The sequence below is a fragment of the Rhinolophus ferrumequinum genome, chromosome X, assembly GCF_004115265.2.
Source record: "Rhinolophus ferrumequinum isolate MPI-CBG mRhiFer1 chromosome X, mRhiFer1_v1.p, whole genome shotgun sequence".
In the NCBI taxonomy this organism is placed as follows: domain Eukaryota; kingdom Metazoa; phylum Chordata; class Mammalia; order Chiroptera; family Rhinolophidae; genus Rhinolophus; species Rhinolophus ferrumequinum.
In genome coordinates, this window is record NC_046284.1 from 51,252,222 (window position 1) to 51,268,757 (window position 16,536).

Below are 16,536 nucleotides of genomic sequence, written 5' to 3' on the forward strand. Positions count from 1 at the left end.
CCATAATAGGCTTGCAACAACTGTGTTTCCTCACCACCCTGATTCCCCACACACACATAGGAGAGGTTCAGAAATAAACTAAAAAAGATAACTGCAGGGTAGAGAGCATTTGGGAAATATAAAAGCAAGAAGGGAAACACATGAGCTTTAATGTGATAGTATAGAATGGAGATGAGGGAAAGTATGAAATCATTAAAATATTTCCATTTATTTAGTTTGCTTTCCTGCCCCCTTCTTGATGCTCCAGTCAACATAGCTAAAGCAGAGAACAAGGTATCTGTAATGTATTTTAAGGCCCAGAAAGATAAGCTATGATGGCTGAACAAAAGAGTACTGTCAAGGGCTTGGGCTCGAGAAACAGGTGAAATTCTTATCCTGGTTCCCATAGTTGTATGCACTGAGAAAATAATTTGACACCTCTACACATTAGTTTTTAATCTGTATAACGGGACTGATAATATGCAGGGTATCTCAATAAAACATATATCATTTATTATTTTGCTTTAAATTCTGTAGCACCCTCTAGTGGAGCAAAGAAAAATAAGCACTGCATCTCTGCCCTCCAAAGCGGTGGTTCTAAATTCAGTGTGCATTGCAATCACCCAAACAGATTGTTATAACAGCGACAGCCAAACCCTACCCCTAGAATTTCTAATCCACTAGGTTTGAGATGGGGCCCGAGAATCTGAATCTGACAACTTCTCGAAAAGTGATAATGATGGTACTGACGTGTTTGGGAAACACACTGAGAACCACTGCTCTAAATCCCGCCTCCCTCCCAGTGTGTGTGCGCGTGTGCGAGCGCGCGCGCGCGCATGATTGATAACTGAAAGAGGTATAACTTTTGTTGTTCGATTTTGATTTATTACCCATCTAATAAGGATTTTGTGAAGAATAAAATAACATATATGTAAAGGATATGACACAGCATCTAAAATATGGAAAGCATGCAAAAACCTAAGGAACACAGAACATAAATCGTTTGCCCGGGCTTCTCAGAGCTAGTAAGTGGTGCAATGGGGTTTAAAATTAGGTCTCTGACTCCAAAGACGTAATAAAGTTTAGCAGTACCACTACAGAAAATAGGGCGCAAACACACATATCTAATAAAAATTTCAAGAGGAAGAGAAGGTCAGTTTTCAATGCCAGGGTCCAAGCTCTTATCTGTCTTTACTGACTAACCAGCCACCTGTTATTTTCTGGGGTTTCTTTTTTTTTTTGGGGGGGGGGGACGGGATATTGAGCATTTGAAAAAGTGCACAGAAAGGTTAGGATCTTCATCAGCGTTAGTGTCTGGTGACATTCATCAATTCTTACCGTCCCCCCTCCCCCAAAAGAAAAGGCAAAGAAGGAAGAAGAGAGGGATGGAAGGGGGGCTTTTTTTAAGGAGGAAAGAAATGAAAAAACCTTTAGATCTAGGGCCATAGTCCCCTGTCTAGAGCTATTTATAAAAGCTAATTTGATTTTCCCTAGCAATGAAAGATATACATGATCCCTATAGATTGAAGAGTTCAGAAATCAGAAAGGGGGAGAATAAAAATCCCATCATTCCAGGGACCAAATAGGCAATTCTTTGCTGGGATTTGGCGGCACCTCGTGGCAGACTCAAGAGGTATAACCCTCACCCAGAGAACTTTCTGGAAAATTAACTGAGTGCGTACTTGCTTAAAGGGCACTGTGCTTGGAGATCAGGACAAAAAGGTGAGAGCTTCCGCCGCCACAGAAATTCGGAGCTCGTAGTGGAGGGGAAGCCTATCGTATAGATATTTTCAGCAGAAAATTTTGTTTGTGCCAGAAAAATTACACGGAATTGGGGGGGGGGGGTTCGGGGAAGAAGTGGAAGAACGATACTAGCAAACAGGAAAAGCTGCTCCTTGGAATTGCTAATATGGGAATGCGTGGGTTTGTTTGGCTCTTAACCATCGGAGGGCTACGGTTTAGAAAAGGATTGTGGCCGGAAAAAGTGAGAAGTACATTTTTTAGGGTCTAAAATTGAATCGATAGGGGAGACCGAAATATTTCTAACAAAGGCCCGTTATTTATGATGGGCGCCGTGGCTTGTTTTCCTTTTCATTAGAACAATTTTCAAACATAAGAAAATGTTCAGTATAGAGCACGCACACGCGCCGCGCACGCACACGCACGCAGGCACATCCTCGCTCTGGGACACACCGGCCCCGACTCTAGGCGCGCACGCTTGCGCATACCCACCGCGTCCAGCGCCACGAGGGCTGGAGCGCACGCACCCCAATCCCAAGACCACGCGAGCTCGTCCGCGCACATCCACACTAGCCCCACCACCACGCGCCCGCACGCCCACCACCCCCGTTGTGCCTCTTTTTCTCCAAGAGTTGCGCAAGTGGTTCAGGGGCGTGGCCCCAGATTTGACCTCGCGCTTCCCCACTCGCGGGAACCTTAGCTCATTTCCGCCCATCCTGTTTCCGCAGGCCACGTAGACACTTCCTTTCCCAGTGGGGGGAATGAAAACCCATAATGCCTCCCTGCAAAAAAAAAAAAAAAAAAAGAAAAAAAGAACCTCTGGTCAGGGGAACTCTGGGTCGTGAAAATAGGCCACGTGAACACCCTGCCCTATAGACTTATGACCCAACTACAGTTGCGATTTTGGAGGGTGGGCTCAGAACCTAAGAGGGTGAACGTTATTGGCCAGAGCCGCACTACAGGGAGAAGATGATTGGTTTGCGTCAAGTCTTAACCATGAAGAAGCAGGTTGCTAGCACCCCCTTATACTGCGGCGAAGTGTCATTGTGACGTGATTGGCCTCGTCCAATCATTTGGTCATGGAACATTCTAAAACTTAGACAAGACGACTGTGATTGGCTGAAGGTCATGAGCCCGCCTCCAGGGTGACGTGTCTGCCTATGGATATCAGTTGCCAGAGAAACCTGGCTTTACTATGGCGGTTCGAGGGACGGCAGTGAGCACACGTCGGCTGCTGGAAAGAGCTGGATTCTCGTTTCAGGTTTCGGGGTGGGGGTGGGGAGAAAGGGTTGACGATTTCCTCTTCTCGTCGAGTATCTAGGCAAGATTAACTCATGGCTTCACGATCGGGCAGAGCTGGATTCAGATTCCTACTCGCCAACGCCCAGCTCGGGCTGGCTCCTTTCTGTGTCTCGGTTTCCATGTTTGTAAAATGGTGATAATAATAGTATCTACCTCAGAGACGTGTACCTCAGAGGCGTGTACTATGTATATTAGTGCGTATAAAGCACTTAATGGGAAGCCTGGCTCCGAAAGATGTTAACTGTTATTGTGGACAGAAAAACCTGCGTAACAGAATGAGAAAAAAACAAATTATGTAAATTTGCTCATTATAGTGCTTTTCCTGCCCATCAACTTATTCCCTAGAAGAAACTAGAGATATAAGAGAAACATAACTATCTTTATTGGTGAAATAATATGCTATTTGGGAATTACCTCAAAATAGCGGGGATGGGAATTTTCCATATTGAAAAGTTTAAAAAAAGGGGGGAGGGGGAGAAAGATGGAGAACGAGGGCGAGCTGGAGATGAACCACATGCGATGAGTAGGCCTTGTTTGGATCCTGATTCAAACACACCAACTGTAAAAAAAAAAAAATGTTTAAGATGCATCGGGAAAATTTGAATACGTATTCGATATTTGATGTGTTTTTAAGGAATGGGTGTTGATTTTTTAAGACGTCATAATGGTATTGTGGTTATGTTTTCAAACTGTCTCTATCTTACAGAGATATATACGAAAATGCGGATTAAATAATAAAATGTCTGCGATTTGCTTCAAAATACGTTGATGACTAGGATTTGCTTCAAAATAATCTCAGCAATAGGGGGAAGTTGGGGGGGTATAGATGAAACAAAATTGGCTCTTAAGTTAATCGTTTAAGCTGGGTGATAGGCATATAGAGTTCCTTATATTGTTCTGTCTTCCTTGGTATGTGTTGGAAATTTCCCATAAAATACAGAAACTCAGTTATTTGGTGAGCTTAAAAACGGAGTTGGGGGGAGCAGTGGGTGGGGTTATGGATGAAACAAGATGGCTTTCAGTTGGTAATTGTTGAAGCTAGATGATAGATTCTTGTGGGTTTATAATATTCCTTCTACATAATTTCAGATATTATGCATTTCACATTTTCCCTAATGAAAAGTAAAAACCAAAAGCGAAAACAAATTACTTTATCAAAAATCAGGATAGATACAATAAATTTGAAAATGTAACCACAAGAACTGAAAAAGAAACACTTGTACATTATTTATCAGCTTTGGTGCCCTTTGTGTGTGATAAAATGCATTGATTGACAGAGAAGAAAACCATCATCTCATATCTCTTTATTTTGTGCCCTTTCCCGTCCCCTTGTTTAACCTTCTAGGCCATTATCAGAAAAGCTAAGTTTGCTGTATAATAAGGATCAGAAGATCTGATCCTGATTACAGAATCTTAGGTAAGTGTCTCCCTTCTCCTGGCCTCAGTTCTCAAGCAAGATCATTCCACATAACCTTCTTAACTGTCCAGGAATATTTTAAAGATTAATAAGCGTCTATCTGGGAAATCACTCTAAATTCTGAGTAGGGTGGAGCTGAGTCCATTGGTGCTTCCAGTATATAAAGTGCCTAAAAAACAGAGGACTGTGTAATTTTACATTCCTTGATAAAAGATACTACAATTGATCCCTGATAGTTCCATACATCCATATATTGTTTTTCTTACTTTGTGGCATCCCATATGCAGCATAATTTAGTGATTAAGAGCAAATGCTGACTTACTGAATTTAAATTAAATCTTGGCTCTGCCACTTAGCTGTATGATCCTAGGCAAGATACTTACTTTGTCCCTAAATTTCCTCAAAAGTAAAATAAAGATAATAATAGTTCCTACATATAAAGTATCAGGACAGTGTTTGACACGTGTTTGCTTTAATAATAATTATGGCTCTATTAGTCCTTCTGGTATATCCTGTTTTACATACATACACACTTCTAAAAGCAGTGGATGCCTCTTTTTGGAATTGTAAAAAAGTTAATACTGTTGGTTTCTCCCCTGATTTTCCAGAAGCAGCACTTACTACTAGAACTGAATTCTGAAATTACGACTTCTGACTTGTCCTAACAATCTAGAAAGATTGAGTATATTGAACATAACTTAGAAGGGAATTTCCAGGATCTGTAATTTTAACTAGCAAACCGTAACCATATTCACTTTGCTAACAGCTTTTGTATTATTCCTCCTTTGTCTCAGACTCAAAAAATGTGTTATACATAAAGGAAGTGTTCCAACATCCAGAAGAGATCAAATAAATGGAACTGACGTGGTATAGGTGCACTTAAAGGTTTATTTCAATATACTGTAGATGTTCACATTCATTTGTGACACACTCATACACAAAAATGTTAGCATTCGGAGTCTGCATTCCTGAGATGAAGGTTTTCAGCCTCTTGGCAGCTTCATTTTCCCATGGAATCACTGTATTTTCCTTCTTGTTATTTTCCCTTCTGAAAGCTAGGTTGCAGAGAAGGACACTACCTGGTGGAAAACATGCAGTAGGTGGGTAGGCACAGAAGCCCTTTACAAGAGGCCATTTGGAGAATGATTAAAGGCTAAAGGGAGGGAGGTGGACTGTTAGGCCAATAGGAGCTCAGAAAAGGCAAGAGCCAGAGTAGCCTGAATTGGAGAAAGCCTCAGAGAGAAAAAGGACCTTGACCTGAGCCTTTGAGGATGAGCAGGACTTTAGAAGGAGGGAGGGAAACCAGTCTGAATGGTATGACTACAAAGTGTACAGTACACTGGTAACTAACTGACAAATCCAGCTGTATGTGAGATCCATGGATACAAATAAATCAGAAAGTCATTGTGGATTTTAAATATGTATATTTTAATATAAATGTTTAGTCACAGAATTGATAGGTGAATACATTCTCCTTGTAATATAAAAAAAAGTTAAGTATTACAGAGTAGGCTCAGGTTTCCTTTTCTCACCACCTCAGTTCTCTTACTCTCCCCAGAGTTAACCATTATTATCAATTTTATTTCCTTCTAGATCTCTAAATTATATACCTGTTTAAAAATGGATATGTATAAAATACTGTTTTGTGTTTTCTTTTACATAAATGTGTCTCCCTATAGGTATTGTTTTGCAGCTTGCTATTTCTAATCAACAAGCTGGGATGTCTTCATGTCCATTCAGAGAGTTGTTTCACAGTGGCATTCCTTTAACTAGCGTGATTATGGATAAACCACATTTTATTTTGCCAAATCACTGTTGCTAGTCCTCTAGGTTGACTCCACTGTTTTGCCACTTCAAATAATACTGCATCAAACATCCTTGGAACCCAGTTACAGGTGCTACTCCGGGGCAACATTTATGGCTTTAAACTATGATAATTAAACCAGTGTGATACTGGTGTGAGAACAGACATCACTGTGACAGAAAAGGTGACCTAGAAACAGTGATACCTTTAAAAATTAAATACTCCAAAATAATTGGGAAGACTTTCTTAAAAGACCCATATACCTCTAGGAATTTGTAATGTTATAAAGTAACATTTCAAATAATTGGGGAAAGGATGGACTCTTTAATATTAGGAAAAATTATTTATATATTTGGAAGAAACTATAAAAATGCCACGAAATAATATAGGAAATCATTTTTAGACAGTTACTTGGGACTATTTTTCCTAGACATGACTTAAATGCCCAAGTTCACAAAGGAAAAGGATGGCAACAACATTAATGACAGTTTGGAAAAAATATTTCCAACATAACAAAGAAACTTAGTATTTAATTATTAGGAATCAAAAGAAGCAAACAACCTAGTAGAAAAGGGGACAAAAAATATTCAGAAATACAAGAAAAACATACATATGAATGTATAAAAAAATACACACAAAATATTACAGATTGGCCCAAAAAACCACAGATGTTTATTCCATGTTGCTGAAGGTATGAGAGAATGAACTACATTTTGCTGGGAGTGCAAATTAAAGTGGTCCTTTACAAATTAAAATGGCTTGTATCTCATCAAAGTTACAAATTAGCAAATCCTTTGAATAGTTGACAGTTATGAGAATATATCCTTCTGAAATACCTAATGCTCTAATGTATCTCTACACTGATGTCTATTACTGTAATGAAGTATTGGAAATGACCTGAATTTTTACTAGTATGGCAGTGGTTAAATTATGGTACATATAGATTATAGAATGATGTGGATTTTAAAAAGCATGAGCTAGATATGTGCAGACAGAATGAGGCCTTTGATAAAGTGAGAAAAGGTGTGGAGCAATATGTATCTCACCTTTGTCAAGACCAAGTAAATGCATGATATACACATATGTATATAATATACACATTTAGTTTTAAACGTCTGTTATAAAGAGATGTGAAAGCTATACACGCTCATTCTGGGATTGAAGTGGTTTAAGGGAAGAATGCCCATGTTTGTATTTTGATATTTATAGGTATGTAAAGGAAAGAATAAATGGTGCCACAAAATAAATCTTAGGTTGATTAAGGAATTAAAATCCATAAATGTGTGCCATCTTCGTTTTTAACCTTAACAATGAAAGAAAAATTCATCAGATAAAACTTAAAAATCTTAACCTTAGACACCATGAAAGAAAATGGGAAATATTTGCCCCCAAAATGGCAATTGTTGATACATAAAGAGCTATAATAAATGTTGAAATCACTAAGAACCAGTTGAAAATGAATGGGCAGAGGACAAGAGCTAAAGTACAAATGGCCAATAAACACATTTTTTTAAATGTTAAAACATCACTAATAAAGGCAAACAAAAACTAAACCCATTTTCTTTACCAAATTCGTAAGTTTATTTAAATGAAGATCGCTAGATACTGTGTTTCGCTGAAAATAAGACCTAGCCAGACAATCAGTTCTAATGCGTCTTGGAGCAAAAATTTATATAAGACCTGGTCTCATAGTAAAATAAAACCAGGTCTTATACTAATTTTTGCTCCAAAAGATGCATTAGAGCTGATTGTCCAGCTAGGTCTTATTTTCGGGGAAACAAGTTATGAAGTGGGATGGATATTTTTACACATTTGTGAGGGAGGAAATTGGTGTAACTTTCAGGGGAAGTAATTTGGCAGTGTATTACCTCTTGACTCACTAAATCTGCATCTGGGCATCTCGAATAATACAAAATGAGAGTAGAAAGTATTTTAATTGCAGGATAAAATGAGGTAGTGGTGAAGTAAATTGAAGGTATGCCAATTTAATGGAATATACAGCTGTCAAGATGTATGCATATTAAACCCTTACTAACATGGGGAAATAATTGTAATAGCAAATTTTAAAAGGGGAGATCTGAGATTTGATAACCAGTATGAGCTCACCTTTGTTTAAACGAGTACACAGAAATTAAAGATAGAAAAATAAGACGAACATACAATGTTTTCACAGTCTCACATACCCTAGAGCTGACCTGTAGGGAACAAGTGGAAAAATATTTGATGACTTGTCCCTAAATTGTGCCTCCATTTCCCCCATTAGTTGAATACCTCACTTTGATTCACTATTGTATACCCAACCCACCGGGGATACAAATGTTGCTGCGAAAGGTGCAAAGTGTATAACACAAGACCTGTGGCAAATGGAAATTGGTGGTATTCCATGAGCAAAATTAACATGAAGCTTTTAAATGGTAATGTACTAACGTCAGCTTCATATGGTATTAGAGAAGGGAGAGAGACGTGGGCTAGAGTAATAGAGATTTAAAGAGGAAATGGGACTTCCGTGGTACGTAGTAGGTGAGGGAGACAGGAAGCATGATTGGAGCAAAGAGTGGGTACACTGAGCCAGTAAACAATAAAACCCAAAACTCAAGGTGGAAACTGGCAGATTCAAAGTTTAAAAAGTACACTGTCAGCTTTTTAAATGAAGGTGCACAGCACATCGGTCACCTGTCCATGGAGCAGTGTAAGTCTGGGAAGGGAGGTTTGGAGTGCAGTGACCTGAGTAAAGCTATCCATAAATTTGTATAGGTGGGAGCCAGACATCAAAACGATGGGTATTCCCTTTTGATGTCTTCTGACACCAGGTAGTAGTAGTTGAAGATACTCATGAAAATAAAGGTACTGAGACAATTCTTTAGAAAGACTCCTTTCCTGGCTGTATTCGCTTGGCACCAACCTTGGCTAGTGGTGCAGGTATTTATATAATCATATTTCATTCAACTTGGGAGTTTATATGTGATGAAGCATTTACAGAGAATGACGAAACTCACCCACTTAATGAGAGACAGGTGAAATTACTTTTTGTAGTTTTCATTTATATAGTATACAGTCAATAGCAAGGATTGTACAGTAAGTTCAGCTGTCATTCTCAGTTCCTCTTCACTAATGCTGATGCCCAATGTGGCTTCCAAAATAGTTCCTGTCCAGCCTGGCTCTACGGTATTTTACAGTCCGGTTGGCACTGGGCTGTCTTGCTTTCTTTAGTTTGTATATTACCTATCCCCTTGTTTTTGTGGAAACACTGTTAATCCCAACTTGGGTTCCGGATTTCACCAGTATTAACTAAATTTTCATCCTCAGATACTGTGCCCCCCTCCGTCCCAGTCACTGGATTTTTTTTAAAGCAACATTTTGTAAGTGATAGCTTACAGTAACTGCCATGACACGCCATTGTCTGATCATTCACAGGATATATCTATCTCCTCAGCCTGAAGGCTTTGGATTCCCACAGGGTCAGTGTCTGCTTACAGATTTTGATGCTCAGAACGCCACCGTTGCCCTTTCATTTCTTAGAGCTTTATACCCTTGGGTAGAGTATATCCTTTGCTTAGTGAAAGCGCTAGCACCCAGGCCTCTCTTCCAGTAACTGGCTTCCGTGATTCAGGGCTGTAGTTTCGTAGCATTGCCTACCTCTTACTCCCCTCTCAGCTTCCCTGACACCTTCCGACGTCATCTTAAGGGCTAGGGATTGGCTGAAGGGCTTTTTTCTGTCGGTGAAAGTTGTAGTTAACAGAGAAACCTGGTTTAAGGCTCGGCCACTATCCCTCATTCTTTCCCAGAGATTACCCTAATTTTAACAGTCTGGTATTTATCCATCTAGATACTTTCCTGTGCATTTGTATACATACGGTTTAAAACAAAAATTGGATCACTGTCCAAAAGAACTGAGACTGATGCTTTTTTCTCGCCCTGTGCTCCCTCTGGGATTCTATTGTACATATTATGCAACCTGTCTTTTTACCTAATAATATGTAATTGAACATCTTTCAATGTCAGTATGTGGATCTCTTCTTAATTCATTTAAATATTCTTCCATAGTGTGCATACATAATTCATATTACCATTTCCTTATTGAATAGTATTAAAAACACTGCAGCGAACATCTTTATCCATGTTCACATGTGCAGGTGTTCCTGCAAGGTACAGTGCTAGCTGCTCAGCCTCACAGTAGGGAATTCTTCAAAAGAACCTGTGAAGGCTACGGGTAATTGGCCACATTCCACAGATGAGAAAAAGGTTAAAAGCTTACGTATCTTGCCCAAGGCCTTACAAGTCATAAATGGCAGAGACCAACTGAAGTAGAAGTGTGTCTGACAGCAGAGCTCATGTTTTTTCTGATACCACAATTGTAAACCATGTGTTTATAAATTAGTTTTTTCTTTTTCCTGTGTTTCACAAAAGTTCATCACAGCCACTCGCTTTTCCTTTCTAGGTTGTGACTCCCCCCATCCTTCCAGACCATCCCAGAAGAGCTATAAGACTGCATCTGAGAAAACACTAGGAGTTCTTGGAAGAGCAAGAAGGAAGAGGATTATGTAAGTCAAAGGAATTGTTGCATCTGTCACACCGTAAGAAGCAGAACACTTTTTTCATCTTATTTTACTAGCCTCCCTGCTGCATTTTATACTGTAGATGATCCCTTTTTGACACACTCAACTTCCTTGGCTTCCAGAATAACCTCCCAATTCCCCTGTGGTGGCACTGACCATTTTTGTTTTACTGGTGGTCTCTCTCTGCACACCCTTTTAAGTATCATTCTTTCCGAGCTTTTTCCAGAATCCCATACTTGGTTCAGTGTTTCTTCCTCTATTCTACATGAATGATTTCATTGGCTCTGCTAATTTCCACTACCAGCTATATGGTAATTACTCTAAGATCTCCATTTCTGGCTCTGACCTCTCACCTGAGCTTTAAAGTCACATGTTTTAACTACACACCTCTCAATAGATCCAGTAGTGAACTTCTTTGCTCTCTAATCCATTTCCTCCTCCTCCTCTTCCTCTGGATGCAGTCTCATTTGGGGATAATATTAATGACCTAATCCCCCATTCTCAGAATCTGGAGTCGTCACTGACTTCTCGCTCACCAACTTATCACCTCCTCCCACAAGCGGTTGCTTTAAGTGGTGTCATGTACCATTTTTTGTTTGCTCCCAAAATGTTCTGTGCCTGTAACTATTATTTTACTACCCTTGTTGAAATTTAATTATTGTGATGAGACATGTATATACCTTACAGTGTGATCACGATAAGTCTAGTACTCATCTGATACCATACATAGTTATTACCTTATTATTGACTATATTCCCTATGCTGCACTTTACATCCCCGTGACTAATTTTATAACTGGCAGTTTCTACTTCTTAATCCACTGCACCTTTTCCACCCATCCCCCACCCCGTCCCATCTGGCAACCATCAGTTTGTTCTCTGTATCTATTAGTTTGTTTTTGTTTATTGATCTGTTTTGGTTTCTAGAGTCACATATGGTATTTGTCTTTCTTTGACTTATTTCACTTAGCATAATACCCTCTAGGTCCATCTGTGTTGTCACAAAAGGCAAGATTTCATTCTTTTTTATGGCTGAGTAATATTCCATTGTATGTATGTACCACTTCTTTATCCAATCATCTATCGATGGGCACTTGGGTTGCTTCCATATTTTGGCTATTGTGAATAATGCTGCAGTGAACATAGAGGTGCATATATTATATCTTTTTGAATTAGGGTTTTCAATTTCTTTAGATAAATACCCAGAAGTGAAATTGCTGGGTCGTGTGGTAGTTCTATTTTTAACTTTGAGGAACCTCCATAGTGGCTGCACCAGTTTATAATCCCACCACTAACCTTGTCGTTTTATAATTGTCTCTTTAGATATTTGAATCCCTAGTACCTAGCATAGTACCTGTTCCGAAGCAGGTACCGTGTTTCCCCGAAAATAAGACCTAGCCGGACCATCAGCTCTAATGTGTCTTTTGGAGCAAAAATTAATATAAGACCCGGTCTTATATTGTATTATGTAAGGTCTTACATTAATTTTTCTCCAAAAGACGCATCAGAGCTGATGGTCCAGCTAGGTCTTATTTTCGGGGAAACACGGTATGCAATAGTGTATGATGACTGAATAGATTAATTAATGGATGAATGACCTATGTCCTATTCTTTTATGCTGATTCCAAACTAATCATTAAAAACCAGTGCTTTTATTAATTCATTAATTGCCCAGGCTTAAAATTGCAGAGCCATTTTTGACTCCTCCCTTTCCTTCATTTACCAAGTTCTGTATTCAGTTTCTCTTGATTCTGTCATCACCCGAGTTCAGGCCTGCCTGGACTTAATAGAAAAACCTTTACTGTTATTCATTTTGCCTCCGGTCAACTAAATTAATCTTTGTTTAATCATGTCGTTTTTCCTGTTTGTAAGTCTTGAATTTTAATTCCACTGCCTTTTGTAGTTTCTTTCCCAGTTAATTCATTCTTTCTCCAAAATTATATTCCTGTCTTTTGAGTGGTATCAGAAAACTAATTTATGGGCAGGTCTGATGAGTGATTGGGTGGGATGAGAGTAGTGGGTGGTAGTGAGGGTCAGGGAGAGGGAGGAGGTGGTAAGTCACTTAGAAATGGTCCTGAAACAGGACTGGAAATCCAGATTCCAAGATAATAGTGTGTGGGGGCGTTTGTGGAACATAGTGTTAAAGATAATAGAAAACAACCAAGTAAAATACTTTGTATATTCACACAGTGGTTGAAATAAAAGCAGGGTTGAATGAGTTCCAGAAAGCAGGGTTCTCAAACTCGTGGACAACAATCTGCAGAAGAAGACAACTTCAAAAAACCAACTAGAAGCAACATGCAGAGAAGCAAGATGAGAGGGGCCTCCTCGGGAAAGAAGACGGCTGGTCCACAGCAGAAAAATCTGGATCCAGCCCTCCCAGGCAGATGGGGGGGGCGCTCTGCCGAGAACCCAGCTTCAGGATCTGTGAGGAAGACAAGAAAGAACAAACAGAAGACTCCTGGAAACGGAGATGGTGGCAGCACCAGCGAAGCCCCTCAGCCACCTCGGAAGAAAAGGGCCCGGGCTGACCCTACTGTTGAAAGCGAGGAGGCATTTAAGAATAGAATGGAAGTTAAAGTGAAGATTCCTGAAGAATTAAAGCCATGGCTTGTTGAGGACTGGGATTTAGTTACCAGGCAGAAGCAGCTATTCCAACTGCCAGCGAAGAAAAACGTAGATGCCGTTCTGGAGGAGTACGCCGATTGCAAGAAGTCGCAAGGTAATGTTGACAACAAGGAATACGCAGTGAATGAAGTGGTGGCGGGCATAAAGGAATACTTCAACGTGATGCTGGGCACGCAGCTGCTCTACAAGTTTGAGAGGCCCCAGTATGCTGAAATTCTCTTGGCTCACCCGGATGCGCCCATGTCCCAGGTTTACGGAGCGCCACACCTACTGAGATTATTCGTAAGAATCGGAGCGATGTTGGCGTACACGCCCCTTGATGAGAAGAGCCTTGCATTACTGTTGGGCTACTTGCATGATTTCCTAAAGTATCTGGCAAAGAATGCTGCGTCTCTGTTTACTGCCAGTGATTACAAAGTGGCCTCAGCCGAGTACCACCGCAAAGCCCTGTGAGGGTCTACTGACCACTCACTGTTATGTCTGGTATCAGTAAACACTCTTTTTGTTCTTAGTCTTTTTCTTGTATGATTGATGTTCTTTCCAATTGTTAATGTACAACAGGGCTTATGTTTCAGTTGTTTTCTGTTTTGTTCTAAACAGAAAATGAAAGGAGTGCCGAGCTCCTTTTCTCATTTCAGAGTTGCTACCAGTGTATGCAGTAATTAGACAAAGAAGAAATATTCAGTAGAACATTTTCTTGCCTAGTTGACAACATTGCTTGAATGCTGGTGGTTCTATCCCTTTGACACTACACAATTTTCTAATTCTGTGTTAATGCTACATGACAAAATGCCCTGATTCCTAGTGCCAAAGGTTCAACTTAATGTATATACCCGAAAACCCATGCATTTGTGCTCTTGTTTCTCGTGCTTGAAGTAAAACAGCCCATCCTCTGCAAGTCCATCTATGTTGTTCCTTAGGCATTCTATTCTATCTTTGCTCAAATTGTTGAAGGATGGTGGTTTGTTTCATGGTTTTTGTATTTGAGTCTAATGCACGTTCTAACATGATAGAGGCAATGCATTATTGTGTAGCCATGGTTTTCTGGAGAAGTCGCTATTTTAGGAATTGTATTTCAGATCTTAAATAAAATTTGTTTCTAAATTTCAAAGCAAGTAATTTGCAATGTGCCTTTAATGTTACTGAGGCTGACAAGTCAGCAGGCTCGGGAAAGAGCTAGGTCGTATCAAAGAGTTCTGACTCCTAGTGAAAGAATTCCTTTTGGTTGGGTATGGCCTCCAGGAGCTTCCTGTCAGGCCAGTTCCCCTTCTCTACCCTCAGTGTGGCTTCTCACGGTGGTATCACTTTCTAGTGTTGCTCGAAGAGCTACCGTGTTACCCCAAAAATAAGACCTAGCCAGTCAGCTCTAATGCGTCTTTCGGAGCAAAAATTAACTTAAGGCCCGGTCTTATTTTACTATAAGACTTACTTATTTTACTATAAGACCGGGCCTTACGTAAATTTTTGCTCCGAAAGACGCATTAGAGCTGACTGTCCGGCTAGGTCTTATTTTCCGGGAAACAAGGTAGTTTTGTTCCCGATAAGTTGGGCTAGTATAATAGGATATTTGGTGGTCATAACAACAGTCCCTTCAACTTATGTTTTGCTCTTTCTCACCAGAGGAAGCCTGGGCTCCCCTCCCCCTTCAGTGTTACCTCTATCAGAAATACTTGTAGATTTGGAGCCAAGGATAGCAGTTTTCCCTAGTCCCAGCGTTCATGTCATGTATGTTCCCCGCTTTTATAATACCTTGGGTATAGCATTGGGAATGCTAGAGTAGGGGATCTGTGGAGGAGAGGTGGTGTGGGATGCCTGTGCTTATGAATCCATCTTACATGGAAATTTCCTAGTCAAACCAACTTTCGTTTCATAAGTGTTTTATATTTTTTAATCAGGTGACATACATTATATTAGTTTCAGGTGTACAACATAGTGATTAGACATTTATATAACTTATGAAATGACCGCCAGTGTCTACAACCATCTGTCACCAGTGTTACAGTATTGACTGTATTCCCTATGCTGTGCATTATATCCCTGTGACTTACTTTAATCCCCTCTATATTTTTTGCCCATTCCCTCACCCCCTCCCTCCTGAGTTTTTTACTTATTTAGAAAAAAAAAATTCGTAGTTACTGCGAAAATTTTAGAAAATACACTAAGAACAAGTATGGAAATAATCACATAATCCTACTGAATTAGTCAGGGTCCCAGCAGGAAATAAATGGGACTCAAGGTGGATGATTTGAGGGGTTTAATGAATTTTTTCCCAAGTTATCAGGAGAGTAGGGTCGTGATGTGAATTGGTCTGCTAGGGCTGCCAAATATGTACCACACTGGGCGGCTTAAACAACAGAAATTTATTTTCTTGTGTTTCTGGAGGCCAGAAGCCTGAGGTGTCAGCAAAGGCGGTTTCTTCTGAGGCCTCTTTCTTTGGCTTGTAGATGGCAGCATTCTCCCTGTGCCTGTGTCCTAATCTTTTTTTATAAGGAACCCAGTCATATTGGATTAGGGCCTCACCCTGATGACCTAATTTGAATTAACCTCTGTAAAGACTATCTCCAAATACGGTCACATTCTGAGGTACTGAGGATTAGGAACTGAACATCAGTTTGGAGATGACACAATTCAGTCTGTAACATGGTTGTTACTACCTCTAGGCAAAGAATAGGAGAGGAGGGAGCAGGGTAAGGGGAGGGAGTGGAGGGGTGGGTTAGGAGCTGGGGGGAGGGGTTACTGGAATGGTAGCTGTGTAGGAAGGGCCACCTAACAGCAGCTGTGATCTTCAGGATGTAGGCAGCTCAGGGACATTGAAAAGAATTGGAGAGAATCCAGGATGGTGGGATATATACCTGACCTCACTCTTCCTTCCCTTTTATCTCTTGCTAGGTTATTTGCCTTTGGCCAAACTGGAAGCCAAAGGGCAACAGTCTACATAGACACAGAGCAGGGAGGAAAAGTGGATCAGGGGGACAAATGAGATTTCTAGCACACATTCCTGAAATAACCGTAGTTCATATTTTGCCATATACAGAGGATACCAAAAAAAAAAAAAAATACACATTTTAGGAAAGGAAAAAACTGTTAAAATTGTAATATTCAATATGTGCC

At 40.1% G+C, this 16,536-nt stretch overlaps 1 protein-coding gene across 2 annotated transcripts; it reads left to right on the forward strand.

Annotated features, from left to right (window-relative positions):
• Nucleotides 1-1,682: 1,682 nt before the first annotated feature.
• On the forward strand, nt 1,683-13,936 carry MORF4L2 (mortality factor 4 like 2). Of its 2 annotated transcripts, none has more exons than XM_033106812.1 (4): nt 1,683-1,701; nt 4,367-4,438; nt 10,681-10,783; nt 12,988-13,936. In XM_033106812.1, the coding sequence occupies exon 4, from the start codon at nt 13,012-13,014 to the stop codon at nt 13,876-13,878; it is 867 nt and encodes a 288-aa protein (XP_032962703.1). In that variant the 5' UTR covers nt 1,683-1,701; nt 4,367-4,438; nt 10,681-10,783; nt 12,988-13,011; the 3' UTR covers nt 13,879-13,936. The 2 variants fall into 2 exon arrangements, with proteins under 2 accessions (XP_032962703.1, XP_032962694.1); XM_033106803.1 differs by lacking the exon at nt 1,683-1,701 and adding an exon at nt 2,798-2,980.
• Nucleotides 13,937-16,536: the final 2,600 nt, after the last annotated feature.